The sequence below is a fragment of the Phocoena phocoena genome, chromosome 9, assembly GCF_963924675.1.
Source record: "Phocoena phocoena chromosome 9, mPhoPho1.1, whole genome shotgun sequence".
Classification (NCBI taxonomy): Eukaryota; Metazoa; Chordata; class Mammalia; order Artiodactyla; family Phocoenidae; genus Phocoena; species Phocoena phocoena.
In genome coordinates, this window is record NC_089227.1 from 9,716,871 (window position 1) to 9,729,921 (window position 13,051).

At 57.8% G+C, this 13,051-nt stretch overlaps 2 protein-coding genes across 4 annotated transcripts in view; both read left to right on the forward strand.

Moving 5' to 3' along the window:
* The window catches only part of GCK (glucokinase), a 48,386-nt gene extending 45,004 nt beyond the window's left edge, over positions 1 to 3,382 (forward strand). For both annotated transcript variants that reach the window (XM_065883849.1, XM_065883847.1), the window contains exons 8-10: positions 1,086 to 1,241; positions 1,791 to 2,024; positions 2,282 to 3,382. In XM_065883849.1, coding sequence (XP_065739921.1) covers positions 1,086 to 1,241; positions 1,791 to 2,024; positions 2,282 to 2,426 — 535 coding nt within the window. In that variant the 3' untranslated portion in view covers positions 2,427 to 3,382. The remainder of the gene's footprint in view (positions 1 to 1,085; positions 1,242 to 1,790; positions 2,025 to 2,281) is intronic.
* MYL7 (myosin light chain 7) lies at positions 275 to 7,885 on the forward strand. 2 transcript variants are annotated; one of them, XM_065883851.1, is made up of 7 exons: positions 275 to 292; positions 5,784 to 5,849; positions 6,037 to 6,112; positions 6,427 to 6,531; positions 6,961 to 7,039; positions 7,250 to 7,298; positions 7,784 to 7,885. In XM_065883851.1, exons 2-7 carry the CDS (start codon positions 5,814 to 5,816, stop codon positions 7,883 to 7,885), a joined length of 447 nt encoding a protein of 148 aa, XP_065739923.1. In that variant the 5' UTR covers positions 275 to 292; positions 5,784 to 5,813. The 2 variants fall into 2 exon arrangements, with proteins under 2 accessions (XP_065739923.1, XP_065739922.1); XM_065883850.1 differs by lacking the exon at positions 275 to 292 and having other exon boundaries at positions 5,742 to 5,849.
* The last annotated feature ends 5,166 nt before the right edge of the window (positions 7,886 to 13,051 follow it).

Sequence of the window (13,051 nt, forward strand, 5' to 3'; positions counted from 1 at the left end):
CAGATAATGGGCTTGTTTTTAAACAGCTCTGGGGAAAAGCAAACTGACAATCCCTTCGTAAGCTGGCTCTTCTCTTCCTTCAGCTCGTACGCGTGTGCCCCTCTGTGAACCGGGAACAGTGAGAGATGCCAAGGATTAGTCTTTAAAAAGAGGGTCTATGGGGACTTCCCTTGCGGCCCAGTGGTTAAGACTCTGCGCTTCTACTGCAGGGGGCGTGGGTTCCATCCCTGGTCGTATCCCACATGCCGCGCAGTGTGGCCAAACTAAGACTCCAAAAAAAAAAAAAAAGAGGGTCTGTGGATAGATGAGCAGGAACCTCCCCGCTTCCGACAGGTGACCCCTGGCACAGGAAGGCTCTGAGACGCCCCCCAGCAACGTTAACTGGGTTTAGCCCAGAGTTCCCCAAAGTACAGCTCTGAACACGTTTACAGAATGAATCATAGTATTTTGGGGTATCCTGCGGGTTCGCAGACAGCTGGAGAGCCAGCCCTCACAGAACTTGTCCTGAGTCAGGGCTCTCCTTTATCAGCTGCCTTCTGCGGCACGCCAGGCACGTGCTAATTCTTTCATGAGCTTCCTCTCGGGCTCTCATAAACCTCTACTAGGTCGGTAGTATTCAGTGTGCTACAAGATGAAAATACGCAGGTTTACAGACTCTAGCGCCACCGGGCCAACTCCGTGGATTCCAGGAGCGCAGGGACCTAGGAGCCCTAGCAAGTGAGCAGAGGCCCGCCCAAGGCTGGTCACTAACCGCTCTAAGCCTGAGCTCCCCCAACTGACACTGGGTGATGAGAACAGCACTCGTTCCACAGCTGTGGGAAAACCCAAGTGGGCTCAGCGCAGGGTCCTCCCTGAGGATGGCCTCAGAGGGACTGAACCGAGGCCCCACAGTAGAGCGTTCTCCCAAGGCCCCAAAGCCTCTGTTGATAAATGTGGGAACGGGCATGAACCCGGTTTTGCCAAGGCGGGGGGTGGTCACAGCGTCCCACATGGCCTCCTCGTGGCCGTGACAGGGGGTGGTGGCTGGCCTCTGCCTGCTGGTGGGGACCTCCCTCCTGGGGGTGACCCGGCTGCTCTCTGTCTAGGTTCGAGAAGCTCATCGGCGGCAAGTACATGGGCGAGCTGGTGCGGCTCGTGCTGCTGAAGCTTGTGGACGAGAACCTACTCTTCCACGGGGAGGCCTCGGAGAAGCTGCGCACGCGCGGCGCCTTCGAGACACGCTTCGTGTCGCAGGTGGAGAGGTGCGCGGGCGCGCGGGGTCGAAGGGTGGGGTACAGGGGTGGCGTGCGTGGGGAGCGGTCCTGGACCCAGACCCACGGGGCGTCGGGGCGGGGCCCGGGCGGGGCTCAGAGCGCAGGGGCGGGTCCCTGGTGAGGTCAGGGGGCAGGAGCCCAGGGCTTGGTAAGGTTCCAGGGTGGGGCAACCGCCGCGGTAGTAGCCTTCAGCCCCCAGGGGAACCCGGCGTCGGGCAGCTGACGGAGACCAGGCGTCCTCTCTGTGCTTCCCCACCCGCTGTTGACCTCGTCTCACTTCATCCACGCAACAGCCCCGAGGCGCGGCAGTGTCACCCACGTTAGGGCGGAAACCCTGGATTTAGAGAGAGGAGTAATGACCAGATTACTGCTGGTCCCTGGCGGAGTCAGACCCGCTCCGCTCGGAAGCCCGAGCCCCAAAAGCGCTTTGCCTGGGAGAGGTGGGCAGGGGGAGGAGAAGCAGCCGCCGCTGTGGGGATCGGGCTGGTCCGGGACCAAGCGACCCTCCCGCGACGCCCTCCTGTCCCCGCCCCGCAGTGACTCGGGCGACCGCAAGCAGATCTACAACATCCTGAGCACGCTGGGGCTGAGGCCGTCGGCCACCGACTGCGACATCGTGCGCCGCGCCTGCGAGAGCGTGTCCACCCGCGCCGCGCGCATGTGCGCCGCGGGGCTGGCGGGCGTCATCAACCGCATGCGCGAGAGCCGCAGCGAGGACGTGATGCGCATCACCGTGGGCGTGGACGGCTCAGTGTACAAGCTGCACCCCAGGTGGGCCCGCTCCGTCGTCTGCACCTCCCCGCCGGGTCCAGCCTCCCTCTTGTGAATTCGCCTCCTAAGGGCAGAGCCCCGGCATCGGTCCCCATCTATGATACGCAGGCCGAAACGGATGCTCTCCGAGGTCCCAAGGATTCTTAATCTCCTCGCTCCCCTAAGCCCACAGACTCAGGGGGAGGTTCCCCTTGGCTTACCCCCCGCCCTGTCTTAAGCGCGTTAACTAACCGCAGCCCCGCTTGCCCCCTGCTCAGCTTCAAGGAGCGGTTCCACGCCAGCGTGCGCAGGCTGACGCCCAGCTGTGAAATCACCTTCATCGAGTCGGAGGAGGGCAGCGGCCGGGGTGCGGCCTTGATCTCCGCGGTGGCCTGTAAGAAGGCCTGCATGCTGGGCCAGTGAGAATAAAGGCTGCAAGGCAAGGAGGAGGCTGTGGCCGCTACTAGACCTGGTGTCCAGGGGACACACTTCCTACAGGTCCCTCCAACCTGGTCCAGTCAAGAGGCTTCTCCTTGTAAGGACCTTGGATGCCTCCCATCCCCGCTGTCACCCCAGGAGATGGGGAAAGCTTCTCTGGGGATGCGGTGAGGCCCTGAGCAGGCCTCGCCTCTCAGGGTCAGTTGGTAGGATAGCCCTAGGGCCCTGACCGGGTCGGGGGCTGAGATGAACAGGAATGGAGAACCCCCAAAGTACCTCACCTTTCTTGCTGCAATCAGGGGCCCAGAAGGGAGTTATTAACTCAGGATTTTGTTGCATTTCTGCACTGCTTGCCTCTTGGAGCTTTCAGCCTGGCTCAGCCCTTGCTCTGGGAAGGGGGTGCCCTCTGGACTCTACTATGGCCTGGCTTCCCTGGGAACCCAGCCCACATAGGGAGGCAGCCCTCATGACCTGGCCAGACCTAGACCTGGGCTCCACAGGGGGCCCCGGGGAGCTGCAGATCACCCAGGCCTGGGAAATGGAAGGGACCAGCTCCATGTTGGAGGCTGTGGGTACCCCGAGGCCTGGAGATGGCAGCCTTTTCCCTCCCATCCTGCCATCCCTGAGTGGTTTCTGGTTCTGGGATGGACCCTCACAGGACGTGCAAGAGACAGAGTCCCCAAAGCCCCTGCCCAGAGGGGCCCAGGAAGAGGAGGAGTCCCCCTACCCACAGACAGGCCTGGGAGCATCTCCGGGATCGAGTCCTTGGCTCCCACGGCGCTGGGCACTCAGAAACCCCAGCAGCACTCAGCACACCCCCAAGGGACAACCCAGGCCTCTTGCTTCTCACCAGACCTCCATGTACCACACCAACCTCTTCATGCCCAACCTGGGACTGTGTGGGTTTTTTTAATTAAAAGTTTTAAAAGTTTAGAACATGACCTTGTCCACCATTCTTTGATCTCTGTGTATAAGACTGTGTGACAATAAACATATAGACGTGGTCACGTGTACACAGACACTCTGCAGGCCTAGGCGTGTTTTGGAGTTTGCCATCCTCTCCACAGAGCTATGCCAGGGAGTGTGAAGAGTGACAGACCAGGCCTTAGGAACAGGAATGGGGTGGTGTGGTGGGGTGTGGTCAGAGGTCCTGGACTTGCCCAGGCCTCTGCCCACCAGCCTGTGGGATGCGGGGTGTGGTTCTGAGGTCTCCAAGAGCTCCAAGGGAGTGTCCGGGAAGGAGTGGGGCTGCTCTGGGAAGGGGGATGGCTGGTTCTTGGGACTGGTCCTGCTGCACGTCGGTCTCAACAGGGGATCCCTTGGAGCCACTTGGGTTGTGACAGTGACTGCAGTGGGAGGCCAGGATTACAAGAAGTCACATGATTTCCGCGGTCCTTCCAATTTGGTCCTGAATGAAATGCCTACTTCAAGTTAGCCAAGCCTAGGGCCTAAGACCAGTTACTTACGAACACGTATTCGTAAGATTTTAACATACACGCACTTTTTTTTTCAGGTTTTTGGATGTTACCATCTTTTTTTAAATTTAACTTTTATTTTATATTGGACTATAGTTGATTTACAACGTTGTGTTAGTTTCAGGTGTACAGCAAAGTGATTCAGTTATACATATATCCATTCTTTTTCAGATTCTTTTCCCGTAGAGGTTATTACGGAGTATTGAGTCGAGTTCCTTGTGCCATACAGTAGGTCCTTGTTGATTATCTATCTTGTATATAGTAGGGTGTATTCCACTCACTTTTCAATGAGAGAAACTATCCAGCAAATCTGGAATGACTGTGTTGTTTTATTCAGAACTTAACCCCAAGTTGTGATTTTGAGTTGTCACATCCTCCTTGAGATGCTCTCTCGTTTTCTGGTATACGTCATGTGGAATTTAGTTCTCTCGAGTCTAAATTATGCATCAGAAGTTTGTGTGAGCATCTGATGACTTCATTATCAGTAGTCATGTACTCGTGTTCCACCATTCGGCTGCAGTATTTGATCTCATTTTACCATAAATTATTTCCTAGTTGTCCTTTATGTTATGGTTCAAGGCATTGTATTTTTTTTTTTTTTTTACAATTCTCCATGAAGGTAGCTTGTATAGCCTATGAATTTCATTTCAGGAGAGTAAAGGAGGTGTCATAAAATACTTACTTGCTATACAAAAGGGACATTGGGGCTGATGGATGAGAACCCTGCTCTCCCAGCTGGCCTCCCTGCATTCCTCACCCCAGTGGGCCGTCTCCTGTACCGGGTTCAGGGAGCAGCCAGCAGCCCACTCCTGCTCTGGGCGGTCCCCAGCCCCCCAGCCCCTGTCTGCCCCGGGCCTGCAAGGAGCCTCGAGGCTGCAGCTCTGGCACAGCGGACGGAGCCTGGGCCCCTCACTCTGCGGTTGAGCCCCACAAGAAGGGCTCGTGACCCACTTTCATGGGGATCCCGGGGGATGCTCGGGGTCCAGGCAGTGCTCCGTGCTCCAAAAGCATCCCATGGAGGCTCTGTTTGGGGTCACAGCCAGCTCAGGGCTGGCTTCTGCCCCTTGGTCAGAGGGGCCAGAGGCCGGGGCCAAGCATCTTCAGCAAAACCTCTGGGAATCCCCAGGGGTCTCGGGCCAGAGACCATCCTCAGAACCACCAACTGCCCTCCCAAGCCCAGTGGGGGCCCCGGGCCATCCCCCGCACCACTGCTGTCCTCTTGGCCTGAGTGGGTTCTGGGCTGGAACTGCAGGAAGGACAGTCACGTGGGGTTACAGGGGCCCCTCGTTCAGCATGAGAGTGGTGAGAGTTGCGACTCTGCTGTCAGGAGGCGTTTCACCCGGTGCTGTCAGGGTGGGTAGACACCCGGATGTCACAGGGCAGGAGGGGGGGGGCCTGAAGGTCGCCAGGAACGTGGCTGGAATCTGCTCGGGGGGCCCTGTCCTCCCCCAGCCCAGGCAGAGGCTGCCAAGTTTGGGCCTATCCTCTCCTCCTGTCCTTATTTGGTGCGCTCCAGGTGATAAGGCTGAGACATAAAGGGGGCTGTGGGCCCCTCGCAGCAACCAGGCTGCTGCAGAGAGAGACGATGGTGAGTGCCAGGTGGGGGGGACTCAAGGCCAGCGGCCCCCCAGGTGCTGTCCTTTGGGCCGGGGGAGAGGAGCCAGTGACTTCTGTGCTTGTGTTGGGCCCGGAGAGACGGTCTCCAGGGACAGGAAGAGGACCCTGACCCGGGCTCTCCCGGGAATGCTCTGGGGAGGTCCGTGGCAGGGAGTCCTCGGGGAGCTGGGGAGAGGACCCCTCCGCTCCCACTGTGTTGCAGGCCAGCAGGAAGGCAGGGACCCGGGGCAAGGCTGCGGCCACCAAGCAGGCCCAGCGAGGCTCTTCCAACGTCTTTTCCATGTTTGAGCAAGCCCAGATCCAGGAGTTCAAGGAAGTGAGTGCCCTACCCCCAACAACCTGGGACCCATCCGGACACCCTGCCCCTAGCACACCCCTCTTCTCTGTAGGTCAGTGGTCCTGGCCCCTGTCCTTGCTCCTCCCACCACCCAGGATGCCCCCACCTCCCGCCTCCCCCGGGTGGGGACTGCTCCCACCTGGAGACTATAGCCTGCACCTCACAGGCCTTCAGCTGCATCGACCAGAATCGTGACGGCATCATCAGCAAGTCGGACCTTCGCGAGACCTACTCGCAGCTAGGTGAGGGCGCCCACCTCCTGCCCGCCGGCCCTGCGGGCACCAGGGTCCCGGCTCAGAGCTGCTGGGCTGGGGGCAGCCCGCTGAGAGGGGATGGGCAGGCTCTCAACAGGCAGCGCCTGGCCTGGCTCCCCTCCCCGCTCCTCTCACACCCCTCCCCCATCACACCCCCTCCCCCATCACACTTTCCTTCCACTTCACCTCCCCCACCCAGAGCTGCCTCTCACTCTCTACCCTGGGAAGGAGGGAGGGGCAGCCCAGGCCCTACGCGGGGACACTCAAGGTCCCTGTGTCCATTTCGCGTCCCGCCCCACCAGGGAAGGTGAATGTCCCAGAAGAGGAGCTGGATGCCATGCTGCAGGAAGGGAAGGGGCCCATCAACTTCACTGTCTTCCTCACACTCTTTGGAGAGAAGCTCAACGGTGAGCCTGGGGCGGCTCTGGATCCCCCTGGCCAGGCAGCGAGCTTGAACCCCACCTGGACCCTGCCTGGACCCGGCCTGAATCCCACCCAGACCCCTTCCATACGGTACCTGGCCCTCGCCCACCCAGAGGTTGTAGGGGCCACCTCTGCATTCCAGACCCATGAGCACTGAGCACCCCAAGTCTCGGGGTTGGGAAATATGCCTTCAGATTCCAGTTCCAAATCCCCAATCCTAGTCTCCCTGCCAGGCTCACCCATCTCAAAAGGACAGCCAATCCTGGTGCCTCTGAGCCCCAAGGGGCACTTTCTGTCGGAACACCCTCTCGCTTCTCTGGGACTGGAGGACTCCCCCTGCACCCTGGGTTCCTCCTGGGTGGGACCGGGAGGGTGGCAGTGTGGCGGCTTACCTGGCCCCCTCGGCCTCCCAGGGACAGACCCCGAGGAAGCCATCCTGAGCGCCTTCCGCCTGTTTGATCCCAGTGGCAAGGGCGTGGTAAACAGGGACGAGTAAGTGGAAGCAGCAGGGCGAGTGCCGGGGGCACCATGTTGGATGGAAGCAGGGAGGGCGGAGGGTCGCCTTGTGAGGGTGGCCACCTGTACTTTGGGGCCCTCTCTGCTTTTGGGGGGGTGGCCACCTGGGCCAGGGGAGCCTCCATTTTCCCCTCCCGGATCGGGCGCCCCTGCAAGGCCCTCCCCACTGCTCCCCACCTCCTCCAGGTTCAAGCAGCTTCTCCTGACCCAGGCAGACAAGTTCTCTCTGGCCGAGGTGAAGATTCCGGCTCCTTTGACACCCCTCCAGGCCCCTTCGCAGGGCCCCCACCCCGCAGGGCCCTGGGGAGGTCTCGGTGACCCACTGCCCTCGTGGGCGTAGAGCCCAGCTTTCTGGAGGAGGTGCCATCTCTCTTGGGATCTGGAGGGTGAAGGACATGGAATCAGAAAAGGAGGCGGGTGCAGGCTGGGTGAGCTGTGTGTGCAGAGGCCCAGGCGTGAGAGTGCGGTGCACCTCAGGATCTGGAAGAGGTTTCCTACACTGGGGAGGGGGAGGGGGAGGGGGAGGGGGCCGGGCCCGTGGCCAGGGTGGGCCCTGAGACCCACGGCACCCTTCGCTCCTGCCCCAGCCTCCGGCTGAAAACGCTAAGGGGCAGCGTACAGCCCCAGGGGCGGGGCGAAGGGTCTCAGGCCTCCCTCGGGTCACAGGCACCGGCCCCCAGGACGCCCTGGCTGGGCGGCATCTGACCAGTGCCTCCCCAGGTGGAGCAGATGTTCGCCCTGACGCCTATGGACCTGGCCGGGAACATCGACTACAAGTCCCTGTGCTACATCATCACCCATGGGGACGAGAAGGAAGAGTGAGCCCGAGGCGCTAGCGGCTGGGACTCAGGGCCGGCCTGTGGGGACACCTCAATAAACGCTGTTTCCGAATTAGACCCACAGTGGTGGCCTGTCTGTGACAGATGGGGTGGGGCTCCACAGGGACTGCTGTAAGAACCAGCCCGGCCCTCACCGGCCCCCTCCGTTCACCCCACACCGTCCCGTGACATATGAACCGGGATGTGCCCGGCTTACAGATGAGGACGCCGAGGCCTGCGAGGGTGCCCAGGGCCACTCCTCTAGGAGAGGAAACCCAGAGCTTTATGCCCGTCTCCACCAGGCCCGGGTCGAGCCACGCGACGGGCCTCTGCTCAGCAAACATCTGCCAATGGCCCAGGGACTCTGCCCTCCTGGGACCCCATCTCTGCACACGGGCTCAGGTGGGCCTCTCTGCACGCGCGTGTGGTGTGCTGGGCCCTGTGTGAAAGGCACCGAGGGACCCATTTGAAAACACAACAGGTGAGGTGCCTTGTCACCAAAGGAGGGGCTGGAGTACACGCAGACTTCCAAAGGAAATACTCCGGAATTGGCCTCATGCCTCGGGGGTGAAAGGATCAGGCTGCCAGAGAGAGGGAGAGGGTGTCTCTGGAGGGCATTGCTAGTGTCCCGTTCCCCACCTCACCTACAGAAACCAGGAGCTGGGGGGCACCCAGCCTCATCCTGGGAATGGGAGGGGGAGCAGGGCAACCTCCAGAGCACCCACGGCAGGGACGGGGAGGAAGAGGCAGTGGGGAGAGAGACAGCTTGAACCTGGGCAAGACCCAGAACACAGGAAGTCCTTCTCTGGACAGGAACCAGCAACGCTGAGTAAGAGCTCTCTGCCTCCCCCGCACCCCCCCCCCCCCCCCCGCCCCGCTCCCTCCAGGCCCTGCTGCAATCCCCCAGCTGGGGAGGCGGGAGGAGGTGAGGGAGAAAGGAGGAACTGACCACATTCCCTCCAGAAGGCAAGCAAGAGGAAAGGCATTTCACCCGAGAGGTGTTCAGTTTGGATGTTTACCTGGGACTTGGCAATTTTAATTACTACATTGCGAATTGAGATTTAAAGTTATCACGGTGCTTTCTATTACTTATTCGTGATTACAAACGTCATGGCGCTGCCTGAGTCTTCATCCAGAGAGCAGGCAGCCTCCCTGACTCTGCCCCCTACCCCCCCCACAGCATGCTTGCCGGGAAGATGGGTGAACAGGATCAAGCAGGTGTTGGGAATTCCCTGGCGGTCCAGTGTTTAGGACTTGGTGCTTTCACTGCTGGGGCCCGGGTTCAGTCCTGGTCAGGGGACTGAGATCCTGCAAGCCTCACAGCACGCACGTGCGTGCATACACACACACACACACACACACACACACAGCAAAAACAAAAGTCAAGCATCAAGCAGGTGTTATGATTCTAGCTCATGAGATCTGCTTGTTCAACAAACTGATTTCAAGAAGTAAGGGATGGGGCTTCCCTGGGGGGACAGTGGTTAGGAATCCACCTGCCAATGCAGGGGACACGGGTTTGAGCCCTGGTCCAGGAAGATCCCACATGCCACGCAGCAACTAAGCCCGTGCGCCACAGCTACTGAGCCTGAGCGCCACAGCTACTGAAGCCCGCACAGCTAGAGCTCATGTTCCGCAACAAGAGAGGCCACCACAATGAGAAGCCTGCACACTACAAGGGAGAGTAGCCCTTGCTCGCCGCAACTCGAGAAATCCTGGCGCAGCAACAAAGACCCAATGCAGTCAAAAATAAATAAATGAAATAAAATAAACCATGATAACTGTAGAAAAATGACTGATAAAAAGCTCCAAATATTAAAAAAATAAAGTTCAAAAGTTAATTAATTAAAAAAAAGAAGTAAGGGATGATTTTATAATTCAAGCCTCTTCAAGGAAAAGTTGTGAAAGACTCTGAAACAGACCAAAAAGATCACAGGTGTGTGAACAAAGAACAAAAAGCGTCGTTCATCACCCAGTTCTACAAGTCACAGCCCACTGCGGTCGCCCACCATCTGGATGGAAGACAGGAGGAAGCATTCTGTGCTTTGGATAACCCGCCCCTAGATAGTTAGATGCATATCTCAGGAAGGATTCCAATAACCCCCGATTCCTGCATCTTCCCATACATTGAAAAGTACTAGAATCATTAACTTGATTTGTGACTAGGAGTCACAAATCCTTTGTCCTTTGTGACTAGGAGTAATCTTTTACCAAGATGTATGCTTGACTACATGTATTTCCTAGCCAAAAAAATCGTATATAAACTGGCTTCTCGCCTTCCTCTTCAGAGCAGTTCCAAGGAGCTCGCGGAGCAGCTGTCTCTCAGGCTACTGTCCTCAGTAAGACCCGCAGGAGGGCCTTGAGCCAGGGCCGACCCGCTGTGCTGCTGAGTCCCTTGGGCTTTGAGTGGTGCAAGCAGAGATGGCTGCAAAGGCAAATACAAATTAAAAATGAGAAAAAGTTAATACTCGCTGATGCAAAGAAAGTAAATACTCTCCTCCCCTTCCTTAGAGCATTTCCTTTAGAAAACTTGTAAGTTCTTTCTCTGTGTGTGTGTGTGTGTGTGTGTGTGTGTGTGTAAATCTGTTTAAAAGCTAAATCAGCCTCTTGCCAGTTTGACAACGCTGGACCATCTCCCAAGAACCTGGGGGCATCTCTCTGGAGAGAGGTTGCACCTGCCTCGCCCAGATGCCCTGTGTGGTAGGAGCCTGATTTCCATGGCTGCTTTCCATGCAAGCCTGCTTCCAGTTGTAAAGAGATGAGAAGTTTGCTCTTCCTCCAGATAAAGGCAGTTAGCAAATGCAGGTGGCCCCCTCAGTCCCAGTGGGGCAGGGCGGGGTGGGCGGCGGGTGAGCTGTGTGACAGACAGTGCTGCCAGGCCTCTCACTCACGACTGGTTTCTGTTTCTCTTGAGGACGAGGACAGATGGGTTGAACTGGCATGAAAGGGGCAAGACTACTTCCTGCTCTGCCATCTCTGTGATGAGCACAGAGTCCTGGCTTCGTGCTTATTCAGTAATGCCTCTGTCTTCTTTCTTGTGACTTTGGTGGAGAGGTTTTCTGGGTTGGCAGGAGATGTTTTTTGAATTATCACCCTAGCTTCGCCTGAAGCTCCATCCCACAGGAGCCTCAGCCTCGCTGGAGGGGGTGGGAGGTGGGGGATGGGAGCGTGGGGACAGAGTGGCCTCACCGGGCTGGCCAGGTGTGCAGTGCATGGTCAGGGTGGATCCAGGCCGCTGTTCGCTGTATTTTCTAATTTTATCCTGAGACTGTGCAGCCCCCAGCCCGGGCCCCAGTCCCTGCTCTGCCTCCACCCCATCTCAGAGGCAGGGCTCACATTCTTTCTTTAGCCATTTTGACACCACTGATAAAGTTAGAGACAGCCTCTTTTATCAGTTCTGCCCTGGCATGAGAAATCTGCGATCTGTCTGCTTCTCCAGAAGATGTGGCCTGTCCGGAGGATTAGCTGACAGGGTCTGATGGCTGTCACTCTCCCCATAGCCCACCTCGCCCACCCTCTGGTCCAGGCCCTCTCCCAGCAGGCTGAGAGGTCCAGTCCCCCAGTTTGGGTGACTGAGTTGATCCGAGAGGTCTCAGTGTTGGTGCTTTGCTCTGATTTCACTGCAGCAAGGATGCAGTTACACTGGAGAGACTAGTAAATAATAGGTCTACATACACTTGCCTCTTTGCAGTGAGCCTTCTAGACTCTTCTGGTCTGAAAGGCCAGGAATGTGGAGATGCAGAGGGAGGCACCGTGCTGGGGGAGGCCTTCTCCGCGGCAAAGGAGCAGGCCTGGGAGTCAGGGGGCCACACTCATCGTGTAGGTGAGTGACCTTGAACGACCCCTGCTCCCTCTCTGGGACTCGGTTTCCTCATCTGTGAAGGAGAGGCATGTCTGGATGTGAACAGCACCTGATGCTTGTTGAGCACTCCTGCACCAGGCACTGCGGAGGTACCTTCCAGGGCCACACGTGGCAGACTCCTCATTGCCAGCCTCTAGCCCCAGAGTAAAGTCTACACTTCTCAGCCTCCTTGCCAATAGGCGTGACCCAGTGGGTATCAGTTTTGCCCTTAAGAGACAGATGTGTGCCCTTCTTTACCTCCCTTCCTGGCATACGACCCCCAGGGCTGTTGTGGGGGCGTGAGCTGGACCCAGCTGGGTCCCTGACACCTGGGGGCACCACGTGACAGCTAGACCTCCTGCCCACAAGAAGAGAAATAAAATTCTATGTAATCGGGCTTCCCTGGTGGTGCAGTGGTTAAGAGTCCGCCTGCCAATGCAGGGGACACGGGTTCGATCCCTGGTCCCGGAAGGTCCCACATGCTGCGGAGCAACTAAGCCCGGGCGCCACAACTACTGAGCCTCTGCTCTAGAGCCCGCGAGCCACAACTACTGAGCATACGTGCCATCACTACTGAAGCCCATGCGCCTAGAGCCCGTGCTCTGCAACAAGAGAAGCCACGGCAATGAGAAGCCCGCGCACCGCAACGAAGAGTAGCCCCCGCTCACCACAACTAGAGAAAGCCCACGCGCAGCAACGAAGACCCAACACGGCCAAAAATAAATAAATAAAATAAATTTATAAAAAAAGAAAAAAAACACTTCTATGTGATCGAAGCCCTATTATTTGGAGTTTTTTTATACTTATAGCAGAACCTAGTCCTAACCAACACAGTATGGCCATTATCCCCACCTCAGCGGCAGGGAAACTGAGGCACCCCGTGGTTAAGCAATCTTTTCAGAGCCACACACAGCCCGGACGTGGCACAGCCAACTTTGAATCTGCCGTCGATCTTTGTGCGGACTGATCCCAGAGCAAAGCATGTGGCACTAAGGCTATAAGTCTGGGTCTTCCTCTCCAGGACAACAAACTGGCCACAGGTGGCCCCAGAGAGCCCATGGACGGGCTGAGTCCTCACACGTGGAGCCCGCCCCCCCACACCCAGGGGCTGAAAATGAAAACATGTGAATTATTGATATATACCTCTTAACAGCACTCACCTACACCCTGCCAGCCTCTTCTGAGATCAGCCCAGAGTAAGCCCCCTGCGACAGACACTAGTTTTGGTTCAGGACCACCAGGCATATGCACAGGGTGGGGGCCCCTGCAGCATCTGATTTTGTTTTCCTGATTCAATGTGCAGATGTCTTGGGGGTGGGCTGGTACCCC